Source organism: Sceloporus occidentalis, unplaced genomic scaffold (assembly GCF_023333645.1).
Source record: "Sceloporus occidentalis isolate IW3139 unplaced genomic scaffold, rSceOcc1.0.p SCAF_3, whole genome shotgun sequence".
Lineage (NCBI taxonomy): Eukaryota > Metazoa > Chordata > Lepidosauria > Squamata > Phrynosomatidae > Sceloporus > Sceloporus occidentalis.
In genome coordinates, this window is record NW_028316983.1 from 141062014 (window position 1) to 141086717 (window position 24704).

General features: G+C 40.8%; 1 protein-coding gene across 2 annotated transcripts in view; it reads left to right on the top strand.

The window, feature by feature from the left end:
* TRIO (trio Rho guanine nucleotide exchange factor) overlaps positions 1-24704 on the top strand; it is a 289861-nt gene that overhangs the window by 144948 nt on the left and 120209 nt on the right. For both annotated transcript variants that reach the window (XM_089516462.1, XM_089516461.1), the window contains exons 12-18: positions 6027-6196; positions 6995-7169; positions 8947-9142; positions 12019-12185; positions 16067-16186; positions 22542-22733; positions 23949-24098. In XM_089516462.1, coding sequence (XP_089372588.1) covers positions 6027-6196; positions 6995-7169; positions 8947-9142; positions 12019-12185; positions 16067-16186; positions 22542-22733; positions 23949-24098 — 1170 coding nt within the window. The remainder of the gene's footprint in view (positions 1-6026; positions 6197-6994; positions 7170-8946; positions 9143-12018; positions 12186-16066; positions 16187-22541; positions 22734-23948; positions 24099-24704) is intronic.

Sequence of the window (24704 nt, forward strand, 5' to 3'; positions counted from 1 at the left end):
TGTGATATATTGAAAAAGCAGCCTGTCGGTGTCCATGTGGTGTCCATACGGTGTGCATATGTTAGAACTGATGTATATGAACTGCTTTGAATGTTTTTAAAACACATTAAAATACTGAATAGTTGTATTTTCACTGGTAACTTTGGCCTTTGATGGTCCTGTACCATAAAAGGCTATTGGCAGAACAGTGATTTCAACTTGTTGAGCCATTGAAGAAGATAGAACTTAGCAACTTTCTGATTGGTTGAAGGATATGTTTGCATTGATTTACTTGCAGTGACCTTGCATGTTGGTCATAGTCTGCTGTGAAATTATGTGGGTTTGACCGCATTGGAACAGCCAAATTAAAACAAGGTATTGCCGACCTGTGTTCTTGGCTTGAGGCGAAGCAATGTTTCTTTGAGTGTTAATGGTAACCAAGTCCTCTCATCCCCAAAGGAGGGAGATGGAAATTAACTTTGGTGCTCAATTGGATCATGTACTGAGCATTCTGGAAGACCTCTGACTCTCCCTTGTGCCTGTGGTTAAGAGAGGGCCAAGAGAGTCATTTTCACAGTTGAAAAAGGGGAAGAGGGGAGCAATGCATCTGTTTACAGCAACAGTTGCTTAGCTAGAAATCGCAATGCAAGAATTAATGACCTTAGGCCATTTCCAGAGTGTGGCTTGTCACCAGTCACTGAGTCATGCAAAGTTAGTGTTTTTGTTTGCTGTTGTTCAAAAAGCGTTTGACTAATGTCTGCATATGTCTATGCTCATAACTTTCTGACTCTCGGCCATACAAATGTGCATGTAAATGATTCCCTTTCCTCTGATGGGGTAATATTGGAACGAAAGTACGACCAGGTGTTTGTGTAGCCGGGCCAAGTGCAAGGAAGAAATCAATGTTGTTGGCCTCTTTGTGGAAATGGGAGAATGCAGATTTCAAGTATGCTCCAAGAGGGGTCATGTCTGAACAGTTTCCCATTGTGCTTAACAAATCACACTCCTTTGTGGCTTTTGAAATTAATGTCCAAATAGTTGTTTCAGATTTCTTGTATTTTTGAGACCGTAATGCTGGCTACTTCCTTGGACCTCAGGATAAATTTTCCCCTCTTTTTATTTGCAATGGGCCAGACAAGATTAGAAGAACAGAATTCTGTCCAGGTGCTGGTGGAAGACTGATAAGCATTTTCCAAGAGATTTAAGTTTTGCAATCTTAGGAAGGGGATGTTACTGCAGAAAGATATGGAAATTTATCATTTGCATGTCTCACTATATGTAAGTGAGAGCTGGTGTGTTTATGTGGTGGTGGTGTGTGTGGGGGGGAGAGTATGTGTTCATTGTTCAGAGTAGGCATAAGAGTAAAATTTCACACGCAATGCAAATAAAATACAAAATCCTTTGCTGCAGGACATGCTGACATCCTAAGAGTCTTCCTAAAAGGCTGAGGTTCATTAATAAAGAGTGAGCCAGTCAATGACAATGAATCGGCGCTATCATGTGGAATCCTGGGATCTGTAGTTTGTTGAGGTATTCAGCCTGGGCTATCACCAGACTAGAAATTCCAGGATTTTGTTGGGCAGAGTCTTAGCAGTTAAAGTCAAACTGCTTTATTTATATTGTGATTGTAGGTCATCCTTACCAACTTTCGTTCATTTGTATTAGGAGAAAATTCTTATAGCCTTCCTCCCACTTACCAGAACTCCCCTAAAGTCTTGAGAGTTTTTTAAAGTCAGTTTAAAAGAAGCAATTTGGGCCCGAGTTACTTGCGGGAATGCCTCTCCCTACATAATCTGCCCCACACACTCAGAACATCCGGGAAGAATTTAAAGGAATACTATAACACCAGGTTAATAACAACTTCCCATAGAGCATTTACAGCCACAGCCCCTAAACTGTGGAACAGTCTCCCGGAAGAGATCCATCTTATTACCACCTTAGATGCCTTTAAGAAGGCACTTAAAACAGATCTCTTCCAGCGGACGTACCCACCTGACTCTGTATAAGACCATGATAAATGCTCCACCCCCGATGATGATTATAGGATTACTTGATGATTAGATATTTTAAGGAACTAATAGGAATGTTGTAATTCAGTATTAGTATTTGACAGTTTGTATCTGTATTAGTATTGTATTTTTAATGATGTAATCCCACTTCGATCCTTGGGAGAAGCGGGAAATATAAATTATTATTGTTGTTGTTGTTGTTGTTATTTTGAGGGATGTAGTTTAGTGGTAAGTTGACGTTATGGGCCCCAACCATGAACAACTAAAAAACTGCCCAGAAAGTAATGGGGAGGGACCAGAATGTCACTGTGACTGAAAATACCTGGATGCACCCCATCTGGAAAAGGCTATACAGTGGTACCTCGGGATACGAAATACCCAGGTTACGAAATTTTCAGGATACGAAAAAAACCCATAGGAAATTATTGTTCCAGGTTGCGAAAGTTTTTTCGGGTTACGAAAAAACTTTTGGTGCTTTTCTCCGCGATTTCACACGGAATCGCGGCTTTTCCCCATTAGCGCCTATGGCGATTCGGCTTGCGAAGGCTTTTCGGGTTACGAACGGCGCCCCGGAACGAATTAATTTCGTAACCCGGGGCACCACTGTACTTTCAATAGTTTGGTCTGATCCAGCAAGCCATATGTGATCTGCTAGGTGACAGCAGTTTCCCACATTGCTGCTTTGGTCTTGCACAGAGAGTATCCTCAGGGAAGAACAAGTGCTGAGATTTTGTAAGATGTTTCAATTCCTGGCATCACTAGTAAAAAGGTGGTAGAAATGATGGAAGTTTGCAGAGGGCTGCAAAATGTTGCTAACAGTTGGGGTTCACTCACATTTGCGTGTTCATTGCTGACTACTGTAGGCAGAGGAGGGTTTCAATGCTATCCTTGCCGAGGGATGACTGGTGAGGTCTGTCTTTGCCAAATGCTAGAATCATTCCTCCCATGAGCATATGTGTCTTCTTTCTTAATGTATTGCCAGTACTGAAGAGGAAAAAATGACCTAAACGCCACCAAAAATAATGTGTTTATGACCCCAAAAAGCTTCTAAATACCTGCTTAATAATTCAACACAAACAACACATTTGCTCTTTTGAAGCTATATTTAAATATGCTTTTCTCAGTGCAGTGCCAAACAGAAAGCAGCAACAAAAATCTGTGCACACATACTCAGAATGCTGAGGTAATAGTTGTAATACTCTGTTTCAGCAAGGAGGCAACCCCCACACCCTCAAAATAATTGGTACTCCAACACCCATAATCCCAAGTCCTGTCATGATAAAATGGCACAAGAAGTCACTGTGATTTGACATCACATTTAGTAGTGTTAACATATTCACAGCTTAGAGTTTAGAGTTGTTCCTGATGAACAGCAGCCATGATAAAGATATGCATAGTGTTTCAAAAAGTTCAAAGAGTCTTGCACCCACTGCCTTAGTAAAAAGGTCAGAAGGCCCATATAATCCAAGCAGCCTTTTTGCATGGTGACTAGTTGGATACTTCTGTAAAGCTCATAGTAAGGTATAGGCGGGATACAGATGGGCAAAAAGGGGTGTATTCATGACGTCATGAAGGTAGAGCCTTCAGACGGGCCTTACCTGAATGCCGCCATGAACACGCCCCCCGCACGCCCCAAGCGGGAAGAAGCGGCATTAAAAAGGTGCTGCTTTTCTCCGCTTCTTTTCCGTTTGATGCGCAGCTCCGTCTGTAAGCTGCTGCACCGGTACGCCAGAATTGCTACGCCGCTAATTTAAGTTGCCCATTTAAAAGCTCCGTGTCTGCTGCGTCGCATAATGAGTCGGGGTCCTGGAACATGCGCAGTTTGCAGTCAGGCTTTAATTGCAGCGTCAGCTGCCATGCAGGTGTGGAAGCTGCAGCACAGCTGCAGCGCATTTTAAGACTCCTAACCCTAACCCTAACCCTAACCCTAGAGCAACATGTACGCATGCGCTGCTTGGAAAGTTTGGACTTTAAAGTGAGCCCCTACACACATTCCTGTGCCATTTTCACCTAACAATAAAAACTGCTAAAACTGTAAATATTTACATATATACAAGGGAGGTGATGGGGGATGGCAGGGGGACAGCGGTGGCAGCGGCGACAACTGTGGCTGTGCATTGCAGATTCAGCAGGAGCCCGGGGACCAAAGGAGAGGAGGCATCCATGATGCTGGTGACACTGGCAAAGTGCAAGAGGATGCCAACACCAGCTGATCACCAGCTGGCAGGAGACCACCATTGTTCTTGGGCAGAGCAGGGGGAAAAGTTTTAAAGGGGCTTGGGCACTTTAAATGTGCACATAGGCTTTCTGCCGCCGCTGCTTAGCGCTGCAGCTGCGCATCCGCCAGCCAGCAAAGGGAAAAAAAAGCCCCGTTTTTGGCCGCCCGTGAGGAAGCTGCCTCTCTCTTTGCAGCATCCTCCGAGGCGGCGGTTTGGAAACTGCGGGTCAGAAACGGCCCCAGGTGAGGCGTCTTCACTGCCCCCCATGTGGAAGCCCCATCTCCTGAGCCACGCCCTTGGGGTGGGCGGTCTGGAGGCTCCGTATTCAGCAGAATACACCTCCAAGACGTCTTCCCCTGCCCGTCTGTATCCCGCCATAGTTATCCTTCCTTTGTTGTTATCTTCGCCCAGCTTGTGTTGAGCTTGTGTATTGCTTTGAAATATGGAGGCTCCATTGAGCCAACTTGTCTCATCACAGTGAATCCCTACAAATAGTGCAATAAAGTAGGTCTGGTTTATGCTCCCCACATTTTTTTTAATTAAAGATTTTATTAAAGTAATAAAAGTTGCATACATATATACATAATCATAGACATTGACATTTACATATAATAACAGCAAACAAAAAATAAACAACAGCTAATAAACTAAACACCATACACATAACAAACACAGATAACAATAAATACAGCTAATATATATAACTCATAAACTACGATACAACAATAACTACTATACCTAGACATAAAGGTGACCTCCTGAATCCGAACCTAGTCATATTCTCTAACTTATAATCAGCCATTCTCAGGTTTTTGGTTTGTTTGTTTTTTCAGATTAAAGATTATGCTCCCCACATTATATGTGGGACAAATCATTGCTGACAAGGATTTGCCTAAAGCTGCCTAATGAATTCATGCTGACATGAGATATGAACAGAGACTTTCTTAGTGACACACGTAGATATTTTGTTAAATCAGCTGTGAGCAGAAGGTCTCCATTGCTAGTCTTAGGTCCACTGCAGACTCACTGAGTGAGCATAGCACAGACAAAATACACACGGGTGGCTTTTTCCCCCACCAGCATCCACCTTTTGTTTATGATTTTCATTTTGTGGCTAAACTTGTAGATCTGTGCTTCTCTGACATATTGGGGTAACTGATGAGGAAGACTTGAATGTTGTCCCCCTTTTCTCTTTGTTTTGCTGTTCACATATGCTCACTAGGTGATTTGGGATACAACTGCTGTTTACCCATTGTAAGCAGGCACAGGTGGCTATAATAGGATCTGCTTGTGAAGAATCACACTCTTTATTGCACTGTTTACTGCACACTGCTGCAACCCAGCATTGAAAGTCTTTTCCTCTAGCTGTCCTTTGCCATTCTTCCATTGCTGATGCTGCTAAAAAGCTACCAGATAGACAGAGGATGAGGAAGAAAGAGGGAGTTCAGCAGCTTCACTGTCATGAGCTTAGTTAACTGAAGTATGCCTGTATGGTGGTAGTATAGTTGCATGTAATACCTGAGTCTCTGAAGAAATCTCTGCCACACTTTTGAGGTGCATATGATTACTTAATATATTATAATTATATAACCATCATAACACTTTTCTTTAAAATAATTATATAATCATTCATTCATTCATTCATTCATTCAATTTATACTCCATCATTGTTTGCAGACACTCAGGATGGCTGTACAAAATACTACAAATGCCAGAAGAAATCCCTGGCTTCACAAGGCAGTTTTCTTAAGCAGTTTAACTTTGGCCTTAATAATGGTCCCTTTTCTTTTCTTTCTTTCCTTTTTAAAAACTCCCACAGCTCTGGACATGGCTAGAAGAGCTGCAGAAGGAGCTTTTGGATGATGTTTACGCAGAGTCCGTGGAGGCTGTGCAGGAGCTGATCAAAAGGTTTGGCCAGCAGCAGCAAACCACTCTGCAAGTGACAGTGAATGTCATCAAGGAAGGCGAAGATCTGATACAGCAGCTGAGGTAAGGCTTTGCCTTAAGGGAACTGCTCCATGTCAAGGTCTCTCCCTTTCCTTCCTTAGCGTGTAGTTCACACCACACACACACACACACACATATATATATATATATATACATACATACATACATACATACATACTATGGTCCTGTTGCCTTTATGCTTTGTTTTTCTCCCTCTACTCCTCATTGCTCACTGGTGTGTTGTAAAGAGAGCTAAGTGGTCCTCTGATCAACACTACCATTAGCCAAAGCTTGGAAATTTTACATTGGGGGGGGGGGGGCTACAATTCTGACTGGGGGATTCTGGGAGCTGTAGGCCAAAATACAGCTTCTGCAAGTCCTGATTTTAGACAGAGTGAGGCAACTACCATAGGTAATAGATGCTTTGGGGTGGGGTACTGCAGCTGAAGCACTTCACACATTCTCATCTGTTGGAAGAAAGAGCTGTGTGTGCTTTGTAGCCTGTTCTGCATTCCCTAAACTAGTCTGCTACCCTCATATGGGGTGCAGGACATCTTGCCATGTTGATGCAAATTCATTGACCAATTGACTTCCATGGGGGTGTTGATGGATCTTGTCCCTTGCCTTGGTAAGCAAAATGTTTTTGATTGGCTCACTCTGGTGCAGTCTCCCCAGAAGATGAGGGCTGTGGATGAGGTTCTGTGAGGGCACAAACTACTGCCATAAAAACATTTTATTTGCTCCTTCGGGATGTGGACAGTAGGGCCTACTGTATCTGTGAATATTCTCCCATTCACATTCGCTTTTCCTAACTGAGTTTCCCCCTCTGTTTGCCAATAGAGATTCCGCCATCTCGAGTAATAAGACTCCCCACAACAGCTCCATCAATCATATTGAGACAGTCCTTCAGCAGCTAGATGAGGCCCAATCACAGATGGAGGAGCTGTTCCAGGAGCGCAAGATAAAGCTGGAACTTTTCTTACAGTTGCGAATATTTGAAAGAGATGCCATTGATGTAAGTCTACAATTCATACACTAATGGTTTTGTTGCACCTTTCCTTTCCCACCAGAGGGGTGTACTGGATCAAAAATGGAAGTTTCACTTGAAGAGCAAAAGTATGATGAAGCTGTTAGCTTTTCCCTTGATGGATCTGGTTTCCTTTAATCCTCCACAGAGGTAGACAGAGCTGGATACTTTAGGATTGTAATCTTAGTGCTAATGCAGACACTTCTGACCCTAGGAAATTTCAGTCTATTTTGCTGTCACATCAGCTGAATTTACAGAGGTGCCCTACCTGTATCACAAGGATGCTGTGTGAATGAGTGAATATCTGTTGAGTTTGCGGTGAAACAGACAAAAGTTTTAGTGTTGATGTGTCTGCCTCTTTTTTCTTCTTTCTTTCTTTCTTTCTTGCCTGTATGCTCATATCCTTTATCAATATATTAAAGGCTGCAGCACTTTTGATATTCTGTATATTTTAGTTTTGGAAAGCCCCAGGTAACACTGATATATGTTTATTGCCTTAAATTATAAGTACATGAACTTTATGACTGCTTGGGCAAACTGGTAGAACCAGTTTGAACCTCTGAATAGAGCTTTGTACTTGGAATAGACTATCAGCAACTATATATATATCTACTTCATCCCATAAAATCCATTTGAAAACCTCAGTTTTGCAACCATTAAACCTGCTCCTCTGCCACTCATATCACTGGTGCTTATCCACTCTTGGCTCAAGTCTAGAGTTTGTCTCAAGGCTTTGGTTTGGATGCTATCTGTTAAAAATACAAATTCATGTGTTAGCCTCTTCCACACTGGAGTCCTTTCAGTTTGAGCTCCTGAACAGATTCAATGAGGGAGTGAATATGACTTCCTTTATGTCAGATTCTTCTGGGTTTTCATTTGGCTGCTTGCTGTCCTATTTTTATCCTGAGATGATGGAGCCATTATCTCTGAGTATCACCCATGTTCATTTGAACCAAGCTCCTTAAAATAGCCTGAGATAACTTGTTGGTGTTCTCTCAGCTTTTCCTTTGTATTTGTAATGCTAATGCATTGGTCCTCGTTCAAACCAAACCTGCCTCTTCAAATAAAATTGCTCTTGTCCACCAGGGCCTAACAAGTCTAAGCAGTCCCTAAATGACCCTCTAATCTCATTCAGAATGCTGAATTCTACCTTCTTCCTGTGCATGTAACATGTATTGGCTGAAATCCAGTTGTTATTTTCAACTAGGATAAACATGCTAAATCAATAAGAGCTTGGCATATCAATGCTCTTGTATAAATTCAATTGATCCAGTGGATCTGCTCTAGAAGAGACTAAAGGTTAGTCTAGCAGAAACTAACTACTGGATTTAGGCCAGTACTTATAAAATACTACCTTGGAAGATCGGTGACTGAACATCCTACTTTGTGTGTGACTCTCCATGATGTCTTGTCTTTCTGTGCCTGCTACAATACCCACTAATAGTGCAGCTACTGACTCCACGTATAGTGCAGCTACTTAAAACAGTTCATTATTCCATAGGAGAATCCCTTCTGATGGTTAGTCTTCTCAAGTTGATTGCCTCCTGTCCTCAGACACTCATTCACTGCAACTGCATAGGTGTTATCAACAGGGCCTGATGATGATTCTTTAGTAGGTTTGCTCATGGTCCTTTGAAGAATGTATGAGTTCTTCTTACCAAACAGCCTTATGAAAGGCATTTTGAGTTGATATCTTGTGCTGTATTTCACCATACATCCTGAAAGGTGATTTTTTTCCCTTCTGTTTTTAATTCCTTTCCTTTAGATCATTTCAGATCTTGAATCCTGGAATGATGAACTCTCTCAGCAGATGAATGATTTTGACACTGAGGATCTCACGATAGCTGAGCAAAGGCTTCAGCACCATGCAGACAAGGCCCTAACCATGAATAACCTGACTTTTGATGTCATTCACCAAGGGCAAGATCTCCTACAGTATGTCAATGAAGTACAGGCCTCTGGTAAGATTGATCTGTCTCATTGTTTCCATGGTTAATGGATTTGTAGGGATTATTCAAGATGCAGTTACAAGGTGTCTGGGGCACTGTTGCTTCTTAAATATGTTGTGTAACTAAAAGAATTGGAACACTTCAGGTATTGCCCATTGGAAGGAGAAATTTTATTTACCTTAATAATATGGTATATTTTATCATGAATTAGTAGCTGATGTAACTTTTATAAGGAAACATAAAAAGTTTTTTTTTTCCAACCGGGCAGTTAAAGCTACCAAGCTGGCCTTCATTCTTAGATTTTGCTAATAAGCAATATTAGATGCTGTAATCTTGAAACCTTATGGAGCCAGCATGGTGTAGTGGTTTGAGCATTGGACTACAACTCTGGAGATCAGGGTTGATTCCCCGCTTGGCCATGGAAATTCACTGCGTAACCTTCCGTGGGTCACACATTCTCAGCCCTAGAAAACCCAGTAATAAATTTACCTTAGGGTTTTCATAAACTGGAAATGACATGAAGAAATGCAGCAACAACAATCTTGAAACCTTAGATACAAGTGCCTAAGTGAACTTAAAAGTTGGGCTATTCTCTTAATATTTACTGACCATAAATAGCACCCCCTTTTGCAAGTATGGCAAATAACTTTTGAAATTCTTGGTGCACTTTGTCTGTTCAGAAGCAATTTGGAGTTTTACCTTGGGATTTTCTGGTTGCGAAACTCAACGCCACGGTGTTCATGAGCATAGAGAACTAATTTCTACTAGTACTTGAATCTCAACCATACTTATTTATCCTATTATATTCACCAGTCCAGAAATCCTATATGTGACAAGGAGTATTAGCGTGCACATGAGTACACTCCACTGTATGAAATGGTTTGGTATTTCATTTAGTCTCTTCACTTACTAAATAGATCACTGAAAATATACAAGTGCCCATATACTATCTGACACATTGGGATAGATTGAGCACAGCTACTCTGTGATCAGAAGGACTCAAGTTCATGGAAGGTATCAGGATACAGTGGAAGTTTCCTGCTGTTGGGGATGAAGGCTGTGGAAACAGTCTTTGACAATTTGCTCTTCTCTCTGTTGGCTTCTGCAATGCCTTTCATGCTGTTCCAAATGGTCCCTCAGCTCTCCAGAATAGTATCTCACAAGGACAGGGGGAAGGAAGAACCATGAAGTTCACCTCCTCCAGCATGAACAGAACTTGGATACACACTACTGTGGATTTAACCCATGGTATGGTGCAGGATGGTATGCGAGACCACGGACCTGTTCTATTGTAGATATTTGTCCACGATTACAAACAAGATGAAGGGGAAAGGTAAATTATTGGTCTGTGAAGAGAGGGAAAACAAAATCCACAATTCGTATTACCTTTATGAGAACCAACTAAAATGCCACAAAAATGTTCAGGCTGTCCATTCTGTCCAAAACCCTTTCACAGGCTAGGTTGTACTGAAAGGTAGAAGATGAGGGGAGATTCAGGAAATGTCAGTATGTGAAGAGGCATGGAGGCACATGACATGATCTGTTCCTAATGCTCTCATAGGCCGTTTGGAGTTATGTGCTTAACAAAAGCTCCAATAATAATAAAAAGAAGCTCCCTTTCATAGAAACTGTTCTGCTTTGTTTCAAACAGAATAGTTTCTTATATTATGGTTTATTGCAACTGTTTTGGCGGCATATTTATTGCATAGTATTTTATAACTAAAGAAGAAAAGGTTGTGGGTATTGGTTACTTGTAAGTAAACAGGCCAAAAGTAAGGGAGAAGTTAGTATTGTTAACACAAGCCTTGAGACCAGAACTTGAATGGTGCACCACTATTCTGAATAGTGAGGGTGTAACAGATTCCCACCACGGGTGTATTTTAGTGTCTTTAGCAGAAATTGATAGAAATATTAATTAATTTTGCACTCTAACCAATAGATTTGTTGTTGAAAAATAATACTTTGGTAGCTGAAATGTTAAAATAAAAATGACATCTTGACCCAGAATTATTGTCCTAAACTTGATATCTCACCACAAACACAAAACTAGCCATTTTGTTGGTACCCAGCACAGACAATTTACATGCTTGTAACTGTTTTTTTAATATGTTAATACTAGCATGTGGCTATAGAGAGTACTGAAGGTCTGGTTGAAATTCTTGCTTAGCCCCACTGCTGCCCCTCTTCCTCTGTCCCACACCAACAGGCTAAGCCAGCAGAGAGAATCTCTCACTCTTTCCAGCACAGTTCTACAGATGTTGGAACAGGAATGGGAATAGTGCAGCATGTGGACCTCATATACCCCTGGGCCCCATTCAAAATCCCCAGTGCTTTCATCCACCCCCATTAAAAAAAAATTCTCAGGCTGATTTTTGGGTTATTTTCATCTGAAAACAGCCCAACGTGTGCCAAAAACCACCTGCAAATACAGCAGGTTATTTAGCACCCAAGAAGCCCACAACATCCCAGAAATCCTGTAAAATGAGTCAAAACCTGAAGAAAATGGCAACTGGAAGTTATGTTGTGTCACTTCTGGTGAGCCCAGAATGCACAGGTGTGGCCCACGTAGCGCTAATGAGAGCAAAGGTGTCCCCCACCCCCTACACTACAGCTGAATATATGTCTTTTAAAAATAAATATACAAATGCTGAGATTTTATTCACTCAGCTGAACCGAAAATGTCTTCATGTCACAATCACAGAACAGTATCCTACATCATCCACACGTTTTTAATTTTCAGGTAGACATTAGAAAGAAGCTATAACACAGAGTGTAGAGTAATCAACATGGGGAAAGAAAGCAGCTGCAAAACTGGGAGATATCCTACTGTTTTAGAATAAGACTCCTAGTGCAGTGCATTGATGTTAATTCATGGATGACGGTTACAGGTGTGGAGCTGCTCTGTGACAGAGATGTGGACATGGCAACGCGGGTTCAGGACTTGCTGGAATTCCTCCACGAGAAGCAGCAGGAGCTGGACTTGGCGGCAGAGCAGCATCGGAAGCACTTAGAACAATGTGTGCAGCTGCGCCACCTGCAGGCTGAAGTCAAGCAGGTACAGGACAATCTGATTCCTCTTCCATACCTGCCTCTTCTGTACCTGCATTTTTCTGTGAAATGATTGAAATTTCCCAAAATCACAACTTTTAGGTGGTTGTATACATCTGTTTGCAGAACAAGCAATTATGTTTTGGCAGTTTGTATAACTTATTCCCACTGAACTAATAAAATATCTTCTATCTCCATCACTCACCACCCGCTTTGAATTACCAAAATACAGTGGACCCTTGTTATATGCTGGGGTTTGGTTCCAAGATCCCCCATGTATAACAAAATCCGTGTATGCTCAAGTCCCATTAAATATAATGACATAGCAAAATGGTACCCCTTATAAAAAATGGAAAATCAAGGTTTGATATTTGAAATTTATACTTTTTTGGAACATTTTCAAACCATGTATGCTTGAATCCATGTATAAAAAAATCCGTGTATAAGAAGGGCTTACTGTACTCTTTTTTAAATCTTAAATGACAGTTATAGTTAAAACAGCCTACAAACATTTCAGGAAGAAGCAGACCCCAGGCGATTGCCATGGAAATTAATGGGAGCTGTCTGGAATACCATGGATTTGGCCCTGGCTCAACTCCCATTTCTGTAATGAAATAGAAATGTATTGATCTGATGAGTAGAACTTTTGCAGTGGAGCTTATATGAAAATAAAATGTAATACAGAAAATAGTGAACTTACAGGAATGAAATCCATGGGTATGAAACAGATCTCTTTTTTATTGGAAGAGTCAGAATTACCTGAAGTAGAAAGAGATTTTGGTCATAAGCTCACTGCTTAAAACAAAATTGGCTGCAATTTCCATACATTCTTTTTCTTTTGGATCTAAAAGATAGACATGCAATTATAGGTGATTGTCCAGGACAGGACAGCGGGGAGGAGGGTAAAGATTGGTAATGCTGTTTCTTTGAACCACTAAAGTGGTCCAAAAGTGCTGCATAAATTATATAAGCTTTTGATCTCCACAAAATTCTTCATTAGGCACAGTGGTACAAAGAATAGGGGATAAGGAAAGAAAGAAAATCTGTCCAGAAAGATTGATATTGCATGTTGTTGGAGCTGTGAGTTGGATACTGCAGGCTCAGTGATGAGAGGTTTTTAAATTATAATTATCAAGTCTTATCTTGCTGGAAAGTGCTGCAAATATCCCTCCTCTCCAACCAGAGAACTGGTTGATGTCCTGAGAATTGTTCATTGGCTTTTTTGTAGGTCACTGGCTCCTAATGTGGCTTAGAGGAGAGGCACAGGGTAACATGGCTATCTGTACATCAGCAAAATTAAATTTAAATGGTTTGTTAATTAATTTTTTTTTAAAGTAAAATTTGTTGGTCTTACCTAGTGGTTTGCAGTATTTGGAATTCATACTGTAGAGGGAGTTCCTTTTGGATGCTGAAAGACAACAGAGCATCAGCAATAGAAAAAAAAAATCATTTAAACATCATTTAATTACTATTCTGTAATCTTGACAGTGGAGAAAATTCCCAGGTCAAGTTTTATTTTCAGGCATTTCATAGTTGAAGTGCTTTTATGAAATAGAAAGCTCTTCTATCTTCTGACATAAGTGATCTCGATATTAAAAAAATCCATTTCATTTTTAAGCCAGAAAAGAAGATGTCTTGCAGTTTTTCCTCTGAGCTAGAGAAAGCTTCACCACTCTCCAGGTGTTCGATCAGATAGAGTAAACTATGTTTTGCTGTATGTTGTATTTGTTTCCTGCAGCCATCAATGCACAGTTTCCTTACCTACTGATTATGAGTTCCTGCCAGATTATCTACAGTTGAACTGAGTTACCTAAGGATACTTTTCTAACACTTAAACAAGCTTCGGCTGAGCTAAAATGGCAGGTGATAGGAATAAGCTGGTGGAAAATGCTGTGAAGTTACTGTTTTTAAAAGTGTGTTTTAAGGAAATGCAGACAATTTGCAATTGATTGCTTCATATTGGGGTCTAACACTTTTTCTATGCTTTGTATCTGGCATTCATTACACAGAGGTTCTTTAAGATGTCCTTTACTTTGTGCTTTAAGATCCACATTTTTGCAGGTGTATTTCTCATTTGAATCTATGCTGCTTCTATACACTCAAAGGAGAAAAAGATGCAGTACTTCACAGAGATTGCAAGGGTTTCATTGCCATAGGACTTTGTGAGCTTATCTATTTTTAGTGTTCCCAATATTTTATTATTCATGTCCATATCCACAGTCAGAAATTTCATTCCGCTGAGAAAAAAATCAGCAAATGTGTTGAGCAACTACTAATAAGAACCTAGTAATTTTGTGTTCTCTGTAGGGTTGGATTGAACTGAAGCATCTATTAATAGGACCAAATGAGATTGACCTCTTTGAGTCTTCAAAATTTTCCTGAAGTGATCAAGGGACTATATACATGGTGATGCTGGCTATAAAATGTTGTCTTTTAGAGTTGTTCATCTTGAATAGGTACATTGAGTTGTAAGGATCTAGAACTAGTAAACTCTTTGTATGATTAAGGGTTTAAGTGTGACTGGTTTCCACATTCCATCATTCTCTACCCAATCCCTTTGCTTTATATCTAACAATTGTAAACTCGGAGCCACATTACATTTTTCAGAACCACAAATAAATATCTGTTACAAGTGATGAAATCTAATTGTTGTTAAACTAGACAATTATAGTGCTATTATTCCACTTTAACTGCCATGCTTCCATCCTATGGAATCCTGGGATTTGTAGTTTGGTGATGCACTGGAACACTTTGCATGTGAATTTGAATTGCTCCTCCCTAAAAGGCTATTCCTGGAATTCTATTGGATGGAACCATAGCAGTCCAAGTGGAATAATAGTACTGTAATTGAATATGGCAGCCAGACTGATTATGGGTACATCCAGAAGTGATCAAATTACAACACTGATCTTAAAATTACGCCATTGGCTACCTATTAGTTTCCGGGCATGGTACACAGTGTTGGATATTAACTTTAAAGCTGTGCATGATTTGAATCCAGGTTACCTACAGAATCACCTTCTCCCATACAATCCACCCTGTACATTCAGGTCCTTTGGGAAATGTTTGCTCCAACTGGCCAGGACTGGACTGGCGATGTATCCTAGAGAACGTTTCATCTATTCCCACTGCTCCAAGTGTGGAATGATCTACCAGGAGACATACAACAGTTGAAAACCCAGACAGCATTTAAAAGAGCATTAAAAACATATCTCTTTTGGCAGGCCTACCCAGTCAACTTTAAATCACGACTTTTTAATTTGTATGTATGCTCTTATGTGTGTATTTTAATGGTTTTATAGTATTATATTTTAACTATGGGTTTATGTGTTTTTAATTATGTTTTGTGTTTTAACATGTTATACGGTGGGGAATATATTTTATTATTATGCTGTAATTAGAGTAGGCCCTAGGTTTGGGTGGAAGGGAGGGAAAGGTGGAGGGAATACACAATCCAGCTGCTCAGTCCCAATGTCTTGGTTCTTGGACGGTGTATGTCTCTACCATCTGAAAGAACTGAAACTTATAATAAGTTTCACAGACAAGTTGTAAATATATAACTGGTGTTCATGATAGTTTTAGATGTGTTGTTAATTTCCATCAAGTCGGCTTCAACCTATGCTGACCCTATGAATGAGAGACCTCCAAGTCAGTCAGTGATCAAAAACCCTGCTCATATCTTCCAAACTCAGGGCTGTGGCTTCCTTGATTGAGTTTATCCACCCGTAAGACTGAGTCTTAGATAGAAATCACCAATTATGTTGCTGTACGAAACTAATCCCCATTTCAGTGCTGCTGTTTAAACAGTAGACAAAATTAATTTTAAAATGTGTTGCCTCAGCCTTAAGGAAAGCCTTCCGAATTATGATATCTCATACTTAATTTCAGGTACTGGGCTGGATCCGAAATGGGGAGTCCATGTTAAATGCAGGACTCATCACCGCTAGCTCACTGCAGGAGGCTGAGCAGTTGCAGCGTGAACATGAGCAGTTCCAGCATGCAATAGAGGTAAAAGTATTTTTGGCTATTGTGTTTGACTTGACAGTTCAGCAGAGTATGAATAGGCATCCTTTTGACACAGATATATGAGGAGCAACTTGGTTTGTATTTAAAAGTTTGATAGCCCACCCTACTTTAATATAGTGGATTGTATGTGTTTTCTTGAAAAAGTTTATATTACAGCAGGACACTAGGTGGTCCCAGAGACAAAAATGTCCTTGAATTATTTTTTATAAGTGTGCTATACAGAGGAGTATAATGAATATGAAGGTACAACTCGTATGAGCTCTTGGGGAGAAGGAAAAGATGGGTGCCTTCATTTGAGAGCTCATGCTCATTTTTTTGCCCCATGACCCAGCTGACACCAGCTGCTTCTCTATGTTCTGAATAGCCTCCCCTCTCCCCTTTTCACTGACAAAAACAGAGGACCCTCCAAGGGCTTGAAAGTGAGAGGACATGGAATGTTGCATGCAGATGAGGAAACAATTGAGTCAAGGGGGCCATAGTCAGAAATAGGTAAGTTAGGCCCCATTCATACTGGGGTAAAAGACATGGAGGGAACTGGGATGATCCGGATGCCCCTCCCCCGAATCGCTCCGTTAGCAAGTGCCCACTACAAATTGAAATCGAATGCATTTTGACAGAAATCGAATGCATTCTGTAGATTGGCTGCTGCCAATCAAGCTATCGTCATGGTGACGTTTGCAGGGCATCGGGGGAAGTGTCCTCCCTTTTTAAAGAGCCAGGCACAGGGGTTTCAGCGGCTGAAGCAGGGAGAGAGATGCCTCTCTCTCTCTCTCTTTTTTTATAAACCTGTGGGCTTTGGGGTCAGATCTGCCCCTGTCCCAGGCAAAGGATGGGATTGCCATGCTTTTTTTTTTTTTTTTTTTGCTTTTAAAAGCAACATTAGCTTTCCCTTTGCTTCCCTTGCTGTATCTGCTCAAGAAGACAAATCATTCGCATAGTTGCTCAAAAAAAATTGGTAAAAATGTAACATTGATTGTTTGCAACATTTGTAGCTTCCGCCTCTGCAGAAAGCAAGGAAATCCAAAGATATAAACTGCAAGCCTGGCTCCATCTGCTTCTGGAATATAAACAATGCGCATAGTTGCTCAAAAAAAATGGTTTGAATTTGAAAAGGGGGGGGGTTGCCTGACGTGAGCTCCGTTAGTGACCTGAATTTTTTCCTCCTGCAAGGGAAGGAATGCCCAGTGACAGAGGGCTTTGGGCAGAGGATGCAGGGAAAAGAGGGCTGTGGGCAGGGGATGCAGGGAAAAGAGGCTCCTAAAGAATGCCTTCCCTTGCTCCCTTCTTCCCAGGGCTCTTTCCTCCTCCCCCTCCCCTCCGATGAGGGGAGGAAATGCCTTGCCCTTTGCCCACCCTCTGACCTAAATCCCTCCCTCAATTTGCCTCGATTGTGATCGAGGCCAAAGTTCTCATTCCCAGGACCCGGGGTTTTTCAAAAGAAACGGCATTTGCGCCGATTTCAAAAGACCCGCGCTAGGGGCCATTTACCACGGAACGGGTGTGCAAGCCTCGGATTCGCTTGTGTGAGATTCGGGGTGAGTAGGAACTTCACGTGCAAGATTCGCTTTGAAAACCGCTTTTTTTCGTAGTCTGAATGGGCCCTTAGTGGGTTCCCAACCTTGGATCCTCTATTTGTTTTGGACTTCAGATCCCAGAAGCCACAGCCAACTTGGCCAACAGTCAGGAGTTATGGGGGCTGAAGTCCAAAGAATCTGGAGAACCAAAGATTGGGAACTACACTGCATTCAGACTATAAAGCTTTTTTTAAAAAAAACACCTTCTGTTAATAATGTTTACATTGAAAAGGGACATTTTTACAGCTTCTGTCAATTCTAACAGTGTTTAAATTTTACATTACTGCACTAAAAATCTTACCAAAATGAAGGTTTTGGCAAAGCAGTATAACAAACAAAACTTTTTAAAAATGTATTCAATGTGCCATCAACCCACTGGTTTTGATTTCTAGCCATAAACCAGTGGTAGAGCATGTGCCCTGCATGCAAAAGGTCCAGCTTTAATTCCTGTAATCTCCAGATAGGGCTGGAAAACAGTAAGTATTGATCAGTGTAGAAAATACTGAGCTTATTTTGCTCATGGACTGACTGGGAGCAAGACAGCTTCCTGTTCTCTGTGATAGCACAATGCCAGTGACAAACTGAGATTTAAAAGTCTCTGTTCATAAATTGGGTTGCCTCTTTAGTGCTTTATACTTAGTATTTTGTATTTCATGTTTCTTTACTGAAGATCTATAAAACGAGTCCGTATGTTACTGGGATGACAAAGCTAAATCCTAGATTTCTAGAGAGAAGATTCTAGATCGTCATTCACTGGAAAAGTAATTGGTGCTGCTAAACTGCTTGGTAACCTTACATGATCCTTCCATCCCATCTGATTTCATGTATGGGATTCAGCTTTGGGAAAGCAATGCCCACGCTGCTGAAGTAAGCTCTGAATTAAAGTTTGGTGTACTCATTCCTTGGTGTAACTGACAAGACTATCCTACGCTCACATTTCTACTTTGGAGGGGAGGAGTTCCTGCTCTGCTATGTAAGACTTGAGACATTATATCTCCAGCCATACAGTGGTGACCATGGCAAGAGCAATGGAAAGCATTAACGCCAAGTGGGGGCACTTTGTTGGCCCCAAATAACTCTCACTTTCTACCCTTGGGGAGCGTGTTGATGTATCGATGGAGGCTAAGGTGTCTTGTTACTGGCTTCTGTCCATGACTTGCCTCATTTTCAGCCCTTCTGCCTCCAGGATTTAGATGCGTTTCCAAACATGGGGCAGACTTGCAGGAAGCCTGGGGTAGTTCAACACACACAACCATTAGAATTAGTGAATAATTGCAAGTAACACAATTACCTTTTGATAATGAGGGTGCAGCAAACTTACCTCTGAGAAGTTATGTAGTGAGTTGGTGGGAGATTACTTTATTGAGGTAATGAGTAACATTTTCTTGTTTCTTCCAAGGATAATTTGTAAAGGTCATTTAAAGTCATTTTAGGCGCATTTTGACAGGACTTTATCAATTGTTATACTGTTGTCTATCAATCTAAAGTCCCCATCTCAAATCAGAAAAATAATGGGCAAGTAATGTCATCAAGTTACCTTTTCAGCATTGTTATGGCCATGTTACTTTCCAACAATAGTAACAAGTAGTGGGAATTAAATACTTTTTAAAGGATAGCTTTGTGTCATTATTATTGTTTGATTTTTTAAACTTTGTAAGCACACATTTCATTCTGCTCAAGGAGCTCCCTCTCTGCATATAGACTTGTGCTTTCCTTATGTTCTGTGGTCACTCTTTGAGCAAATCTAATCCATACAATTGCACCTATCTTCTCTTAAAACAAAATTAGTACTGAACCCATTGATGTAGCGTTAACCTTCTCCTAGTATATGTATTAAGACCAGAATGCTTAAAAATTGCTGGAAGTAAAATCCTTTGCTTTGTTCGTCGGGAAGCTTTTTATTTTCAGAAATCCTTGGTGCTTCAATGACTGCCTTCTGTTCTACTATCGTTCTGTGGAGTTTTCTGTTTTCCCTTTCTGTTGTTCACAGTTTGCAATGTGTGTGTCCTCACTCTTGACAGCTTTGGTAACTTTTCTGTATAACATTCTTTCCCTGTAGATATTTGTCCTTGTAGGGGAATACATGTGTAGGTGTTTTAATTGGGGCACTTTGCTAGACTGTGATAGAGTTGGGCATACACTGGTTATACTTAAGGATTCCAGAGCTAAGTAGAGTTCCAAACCTGAAAATATGATTTGCCCTCCCACACATAGACCCCTGGACATCCTTCAGCAAGATGCTACCTGAGGTTGCACTGACTTCACTTACCCCCAAAAGAGCTTAAGGATCAACATAGCTGCCATTTCAGACCACAGTATAGTTCATATAGCCTGTAGCAAGCAATCTAGTATGTTTCCTGAGGTACTGTGTACCATTCTTAAAGGAGATTAAATAGCTTCTCCTTGTGGTTTTAAACTGCATGGTTATTAATACTGGCCTACCTTATATCATTGTTATGAGTGGTATAAGGAATATTGTCATGGTGTATGCCAGGGGAAAGCAGGCTTTCAACTTCTTGGATCTCCTTTGTTTTTTTATTGCAATCTCAATGTCCACCAAACAGATCTGAATGCAAAAGACATATAGTGAAAAACTTCTAAACCCAGAATTTGGTGCTGATCACCAAACTTAAAAGTTTATATTTCTTTAGCATATCATCAGCATTAGCACAAATCTAATGCCGATTATCCCTGTCCAAACGTTCCTCACATCAACAGTATAGTGGAGGGTGGGGACTCAATTTCTTGTTATCTGATTATTTTTGTTTGTTTGCTTCTTTAGATAGGAGTCAGAAGATTTTCCTGATCTACAGCAATTATCCAGTGATTTACTAATATATCCCGAACTACCCCCTGGACATCCCTGGTGTATAGGAATCACTAACAACATATGAAACTACATATTTTTAAAGAAAATAAATAGTAACAGAAACAGCACACATTACTTGTCAATGAACACTCACGGTGGGAGAGACAGTGTAACACTGGGGGAGCCCCACTGTGTGTACATTTGTTGGGATGTCTACAGTGGGCCACACAATCATCAGAATGATTTGGAGCCCTCCAAAAGTAAGAAACATGCACATACTTCTGCAAGTATGATCATGCAGTCACATGACAACCACAGCAGTGCATATTGTGGGGTGGAACATGTCCCCCTGTATGCATGTTGCATTGGGATGTCATATAAAATAACTTACAGTGGGGCATGCTATACATAAAGAATACCAGTTTGCCCAATTGAGAGCAATTGATTTGGGGTGATTCTCTGCTTACAGCATATTAGCCTTTGTTGACACAAATTAGAAAACTGTTGCTTCCATTCTTGAAGAGGCAGTTTGAAAGGTGAACTAGTAAACGCTACGTCAGGACATCAGTGCTGTCCCACTATAATATCTCTTCTATTTTCCAGGTTAAGGGTGTGCAGGGCCACTGCAGGGGTGCCTGGAATCCTTAATTCTAGTCAGGTTTGGTGCCAAGTTCTGTTTTGTGGGGCTTGCCTTCTCCCACTGCTATATTGCTGCAGCTGTGCGTAGTTTAGATCTAGATTATTTAAAGGAATATATACTAAAATCTTGACTTTGTGGGGGAGGGATCTGTCTTGAATACTGCATTACATATATTTTCAGCTGCTCAGCCATTCCAGGTAGTTAATCCTCTATAGAGAAGGAGTCAGGTTAGATTTTTGCACAAGAAACAACAGAGTTTGTATGGATTTGTCTTTACAGTGCCACAAGGACTCTTGCTCCCTTTGTTATTTAAGGTAGACAGGCAATGAAGGATTGGTTAATTCATTGCAGGTGATAACAGGTTTTTCTTCACAGTCAGAAAAGCCACCAAACCAACTGAAAGAGTAGTCACCTCTGTTGGATTAGTCAGCTCTGAGTAGTCAGTGACCACTGTTTGGGTTGCCATGTCCAAGGCTGCAGATGCTTTTTGAAAGGAAACCCACTACTCACTGATACAGAACTGCCTGGCTATATCACAAGACCAGGGACAGTTATGATTAATTGTGTTGCATTGTGCTTGGAATGTTCTGAACAATGTTTGGAACCATTCACAAGAATATTTTCCATGAGAAAATATTTCAGCAGAGTGCCATCAGCTATGTAACTTCTTCAAAGGATTCACATGAATTCATAGTAAACAGCAACTATCTCAGCTGCTATGTGTATTTTGCAGATTGATATAAGCGGCAGGAGGGAGGGGGAGAGAAGAGGAGGATTCCTGTCCCAAGAGCCTGGAGGTAACAATAAAAGTAGCAGAGGAGGATGTACATAGTAAGGGATGAATGTGAGCAAATGTAGCTCCACATACTCAGGCTGGGGATGAGGACTAAGAGACTAATCAGAGAAAGGGTGGGTGTTGAACAGTACATTCAAAGATAAAAGTAGAGATGGCACCTAAATCTCAGTTTTCTGACACTTCTGAATTAACATTTGTGGACAGTGCTTTGTCTTCAAATGTATCTATAATGATAAGGATCCCAATGGCCAGTCTGTGGCTTTAGAATGTTATGTTGCTGATTCTCCTCTTGGATTTATTTCTTTTATTCAAAAGTGTTAGGGGGAACTAGGCTAGCACTGGAGTCACAGGAGGAGTATGCTACCTGTATTAGGTTCTCGTGGTATATGGAACTAGCTATGATGTGATTACAGTTTTATTACCAAACAAGAAAAATAAATCCAGGAGCTGATTATAAGTTGAAAATGCTTGGAATGTGTTTGTGAAGTAATTGGCATATTCCATTTTCATTTGATCAGAAAACGCACCAGAGTGCACTGCAGGTGCAGCAGAAAGCCGAAGCTATGTTGCAGGCCAATCACTACGACATGGACATGATCAGGGACTGTGCTGAGAAGGTGGCCTCTCATTGGCAGCAGCTGATGCTCAAGATGGAAGATCGGCTCAAGCTTGTGAATGCTTCTGTGGCCTTTTACAAAACGTCAGAGCAGGTAGGGGCCAGTATTTTATGGAATGAGTTATTTATCCCAAAGAGGAGCTACTGATAAACTGTTTTGAGAGGTGATATTTGCACTGGATTAGTTTTAAAGCCCTAAGCTGGGCTTAATAAGGGAAAGCATTTTTTTTTTATGGACTTGGATCATTTGCTTTATTTTGTACATTGCCACCCAGCATTACATGACTACTTGGAAACTGACAAATGTATTTCTTTTCATAGCTTTAGAGAACTCTGAACCCTGTTTTCTTCTGAAGTGAGCACAGTTCGTTTGTTTTTTTATGAAACATAATAGAAAATTTCCTGATGGGAGCTGCTTTTCAGGGAGAAGCTACTCAGAAGGCTGTATGTCTGCTCTCTACTTATCTCCTCACCTTAAGGTTTTTGATCCCATAGGAGACTCGTGTTTGGCATTTTTGTTACCTTTCAAAGCAGCAGCCCCTTCCTTTCCCCCTCTCCCCTAAGTAATATTAAGGTATACATTGTTAAAAACTGGATGCAGTGAACATGGCAACAAATGGAGTGCAGTGAGGGTGGGGAATACGTATTGCAGTGAACTTTCATGTTTTGTAACATCCCTTCTTGTTAATGCATCCCTTGAGGGATTTTGACCTATTATTCCCATCATATAGTTGATGATGATGGAGGTTGTAGTCCCAGCCTCTAAAATGGTGTAGAAAGGGGGTGGCTGTATTATGGTTTAGAGTGGGAAGAAGAAGAGATGTGGGGCTTCCAGTTTCAGTGGCAACCAGCCTCTAACTAACTTCTAAAGTGACGTTTTGATTTGTAACATGCAATATTGACAGTAATTGCAGCTCAGAGCAATTAAGGTATGCCAGTAAAAAATAAATAAATGCTTGCCTATGTTCTCAGAGACATCTTAACACCTGTTTATTTCATTTTTTAAGATTTATATCCCACCTTTCTCCCACAACGGAATTCAAGGCTGGTTACAATAATAGCACCTGGAGCATTCACTTGACTTTATCCAGACTGAGTTTTGATAAGGAAGTGTATGTTTTCATGGGGGGTGAGGGCAGAAGACTTCTAGGTACTCAAATATGAAGTGTTGGTTCAGTGTGAACTTTAGGGAAGCCATCAAATCATGTTGCAGGTGGGAGATGAGTACCAGCTGTCCTAGTGCTGATAGCTTGGTCTACATCCTTTAACAGAAATACTTAATCTGTTTCTCTTGCCTATTGGCTGATAGGTGTGCAGCGTGCTGGAAAGCCTGGAACAGGAATACAAGCGGGAAGAAGACTGGTGTGGAGGAGCTGACAAACTGGGTCCCAACTCAGAAACAGACCATGTGACTCCTATGATTAGCAAACACCTTGAACAAAAAGAAGCCTTCCTGAAGGTAATGGTGACATGTTCCTAGATCTGCGGGCTGTGTTTAGGGGGTTAGTTCTGACGTCTAGTACACACAGAGTGAACAACAAAGATACTCTAGCCTGTCCCACAAGCACTGTTTTGCTGAGTTACATATTTCTGCACTCATAGCAAATAGCTTTGGGTGGGAATGGGTGTAACTGTGTTTACAGAACTGCAGCTATCTTTTCCTGTGTATAGGTGTTGAATGTTTGTGTGGGTAAAGCCAACTACCATTTGCGATATGTATCTATATCTATAAATATATGTAAAAATAGTGAGAAAGGAGTGGAAGAAACAGAAAAAAGATAATGAAGGCAAGAAACAGATGATTAGCAGATGCAAAGGAAAGTTACAATGCTGTATAACTGTTGTGTAATGATAATTTGCATAGTAGTAGTTTTCTTAGTGCTTTGTAATAAGGTTCAGTTGCCAAACCTTTATTGTATTGTTGTTCTTGACATATGGTGACCCTAAGGCGAACCTATCCAGGGGTATTCCTGGCATGGTTTCTTCAGAAGAGTTTAAAATGGTTCAAAATGCTTTGGGGGAGGGGGCAAAGATTTCGTAACATGCCTTGGTGCAGGGCTCCAGA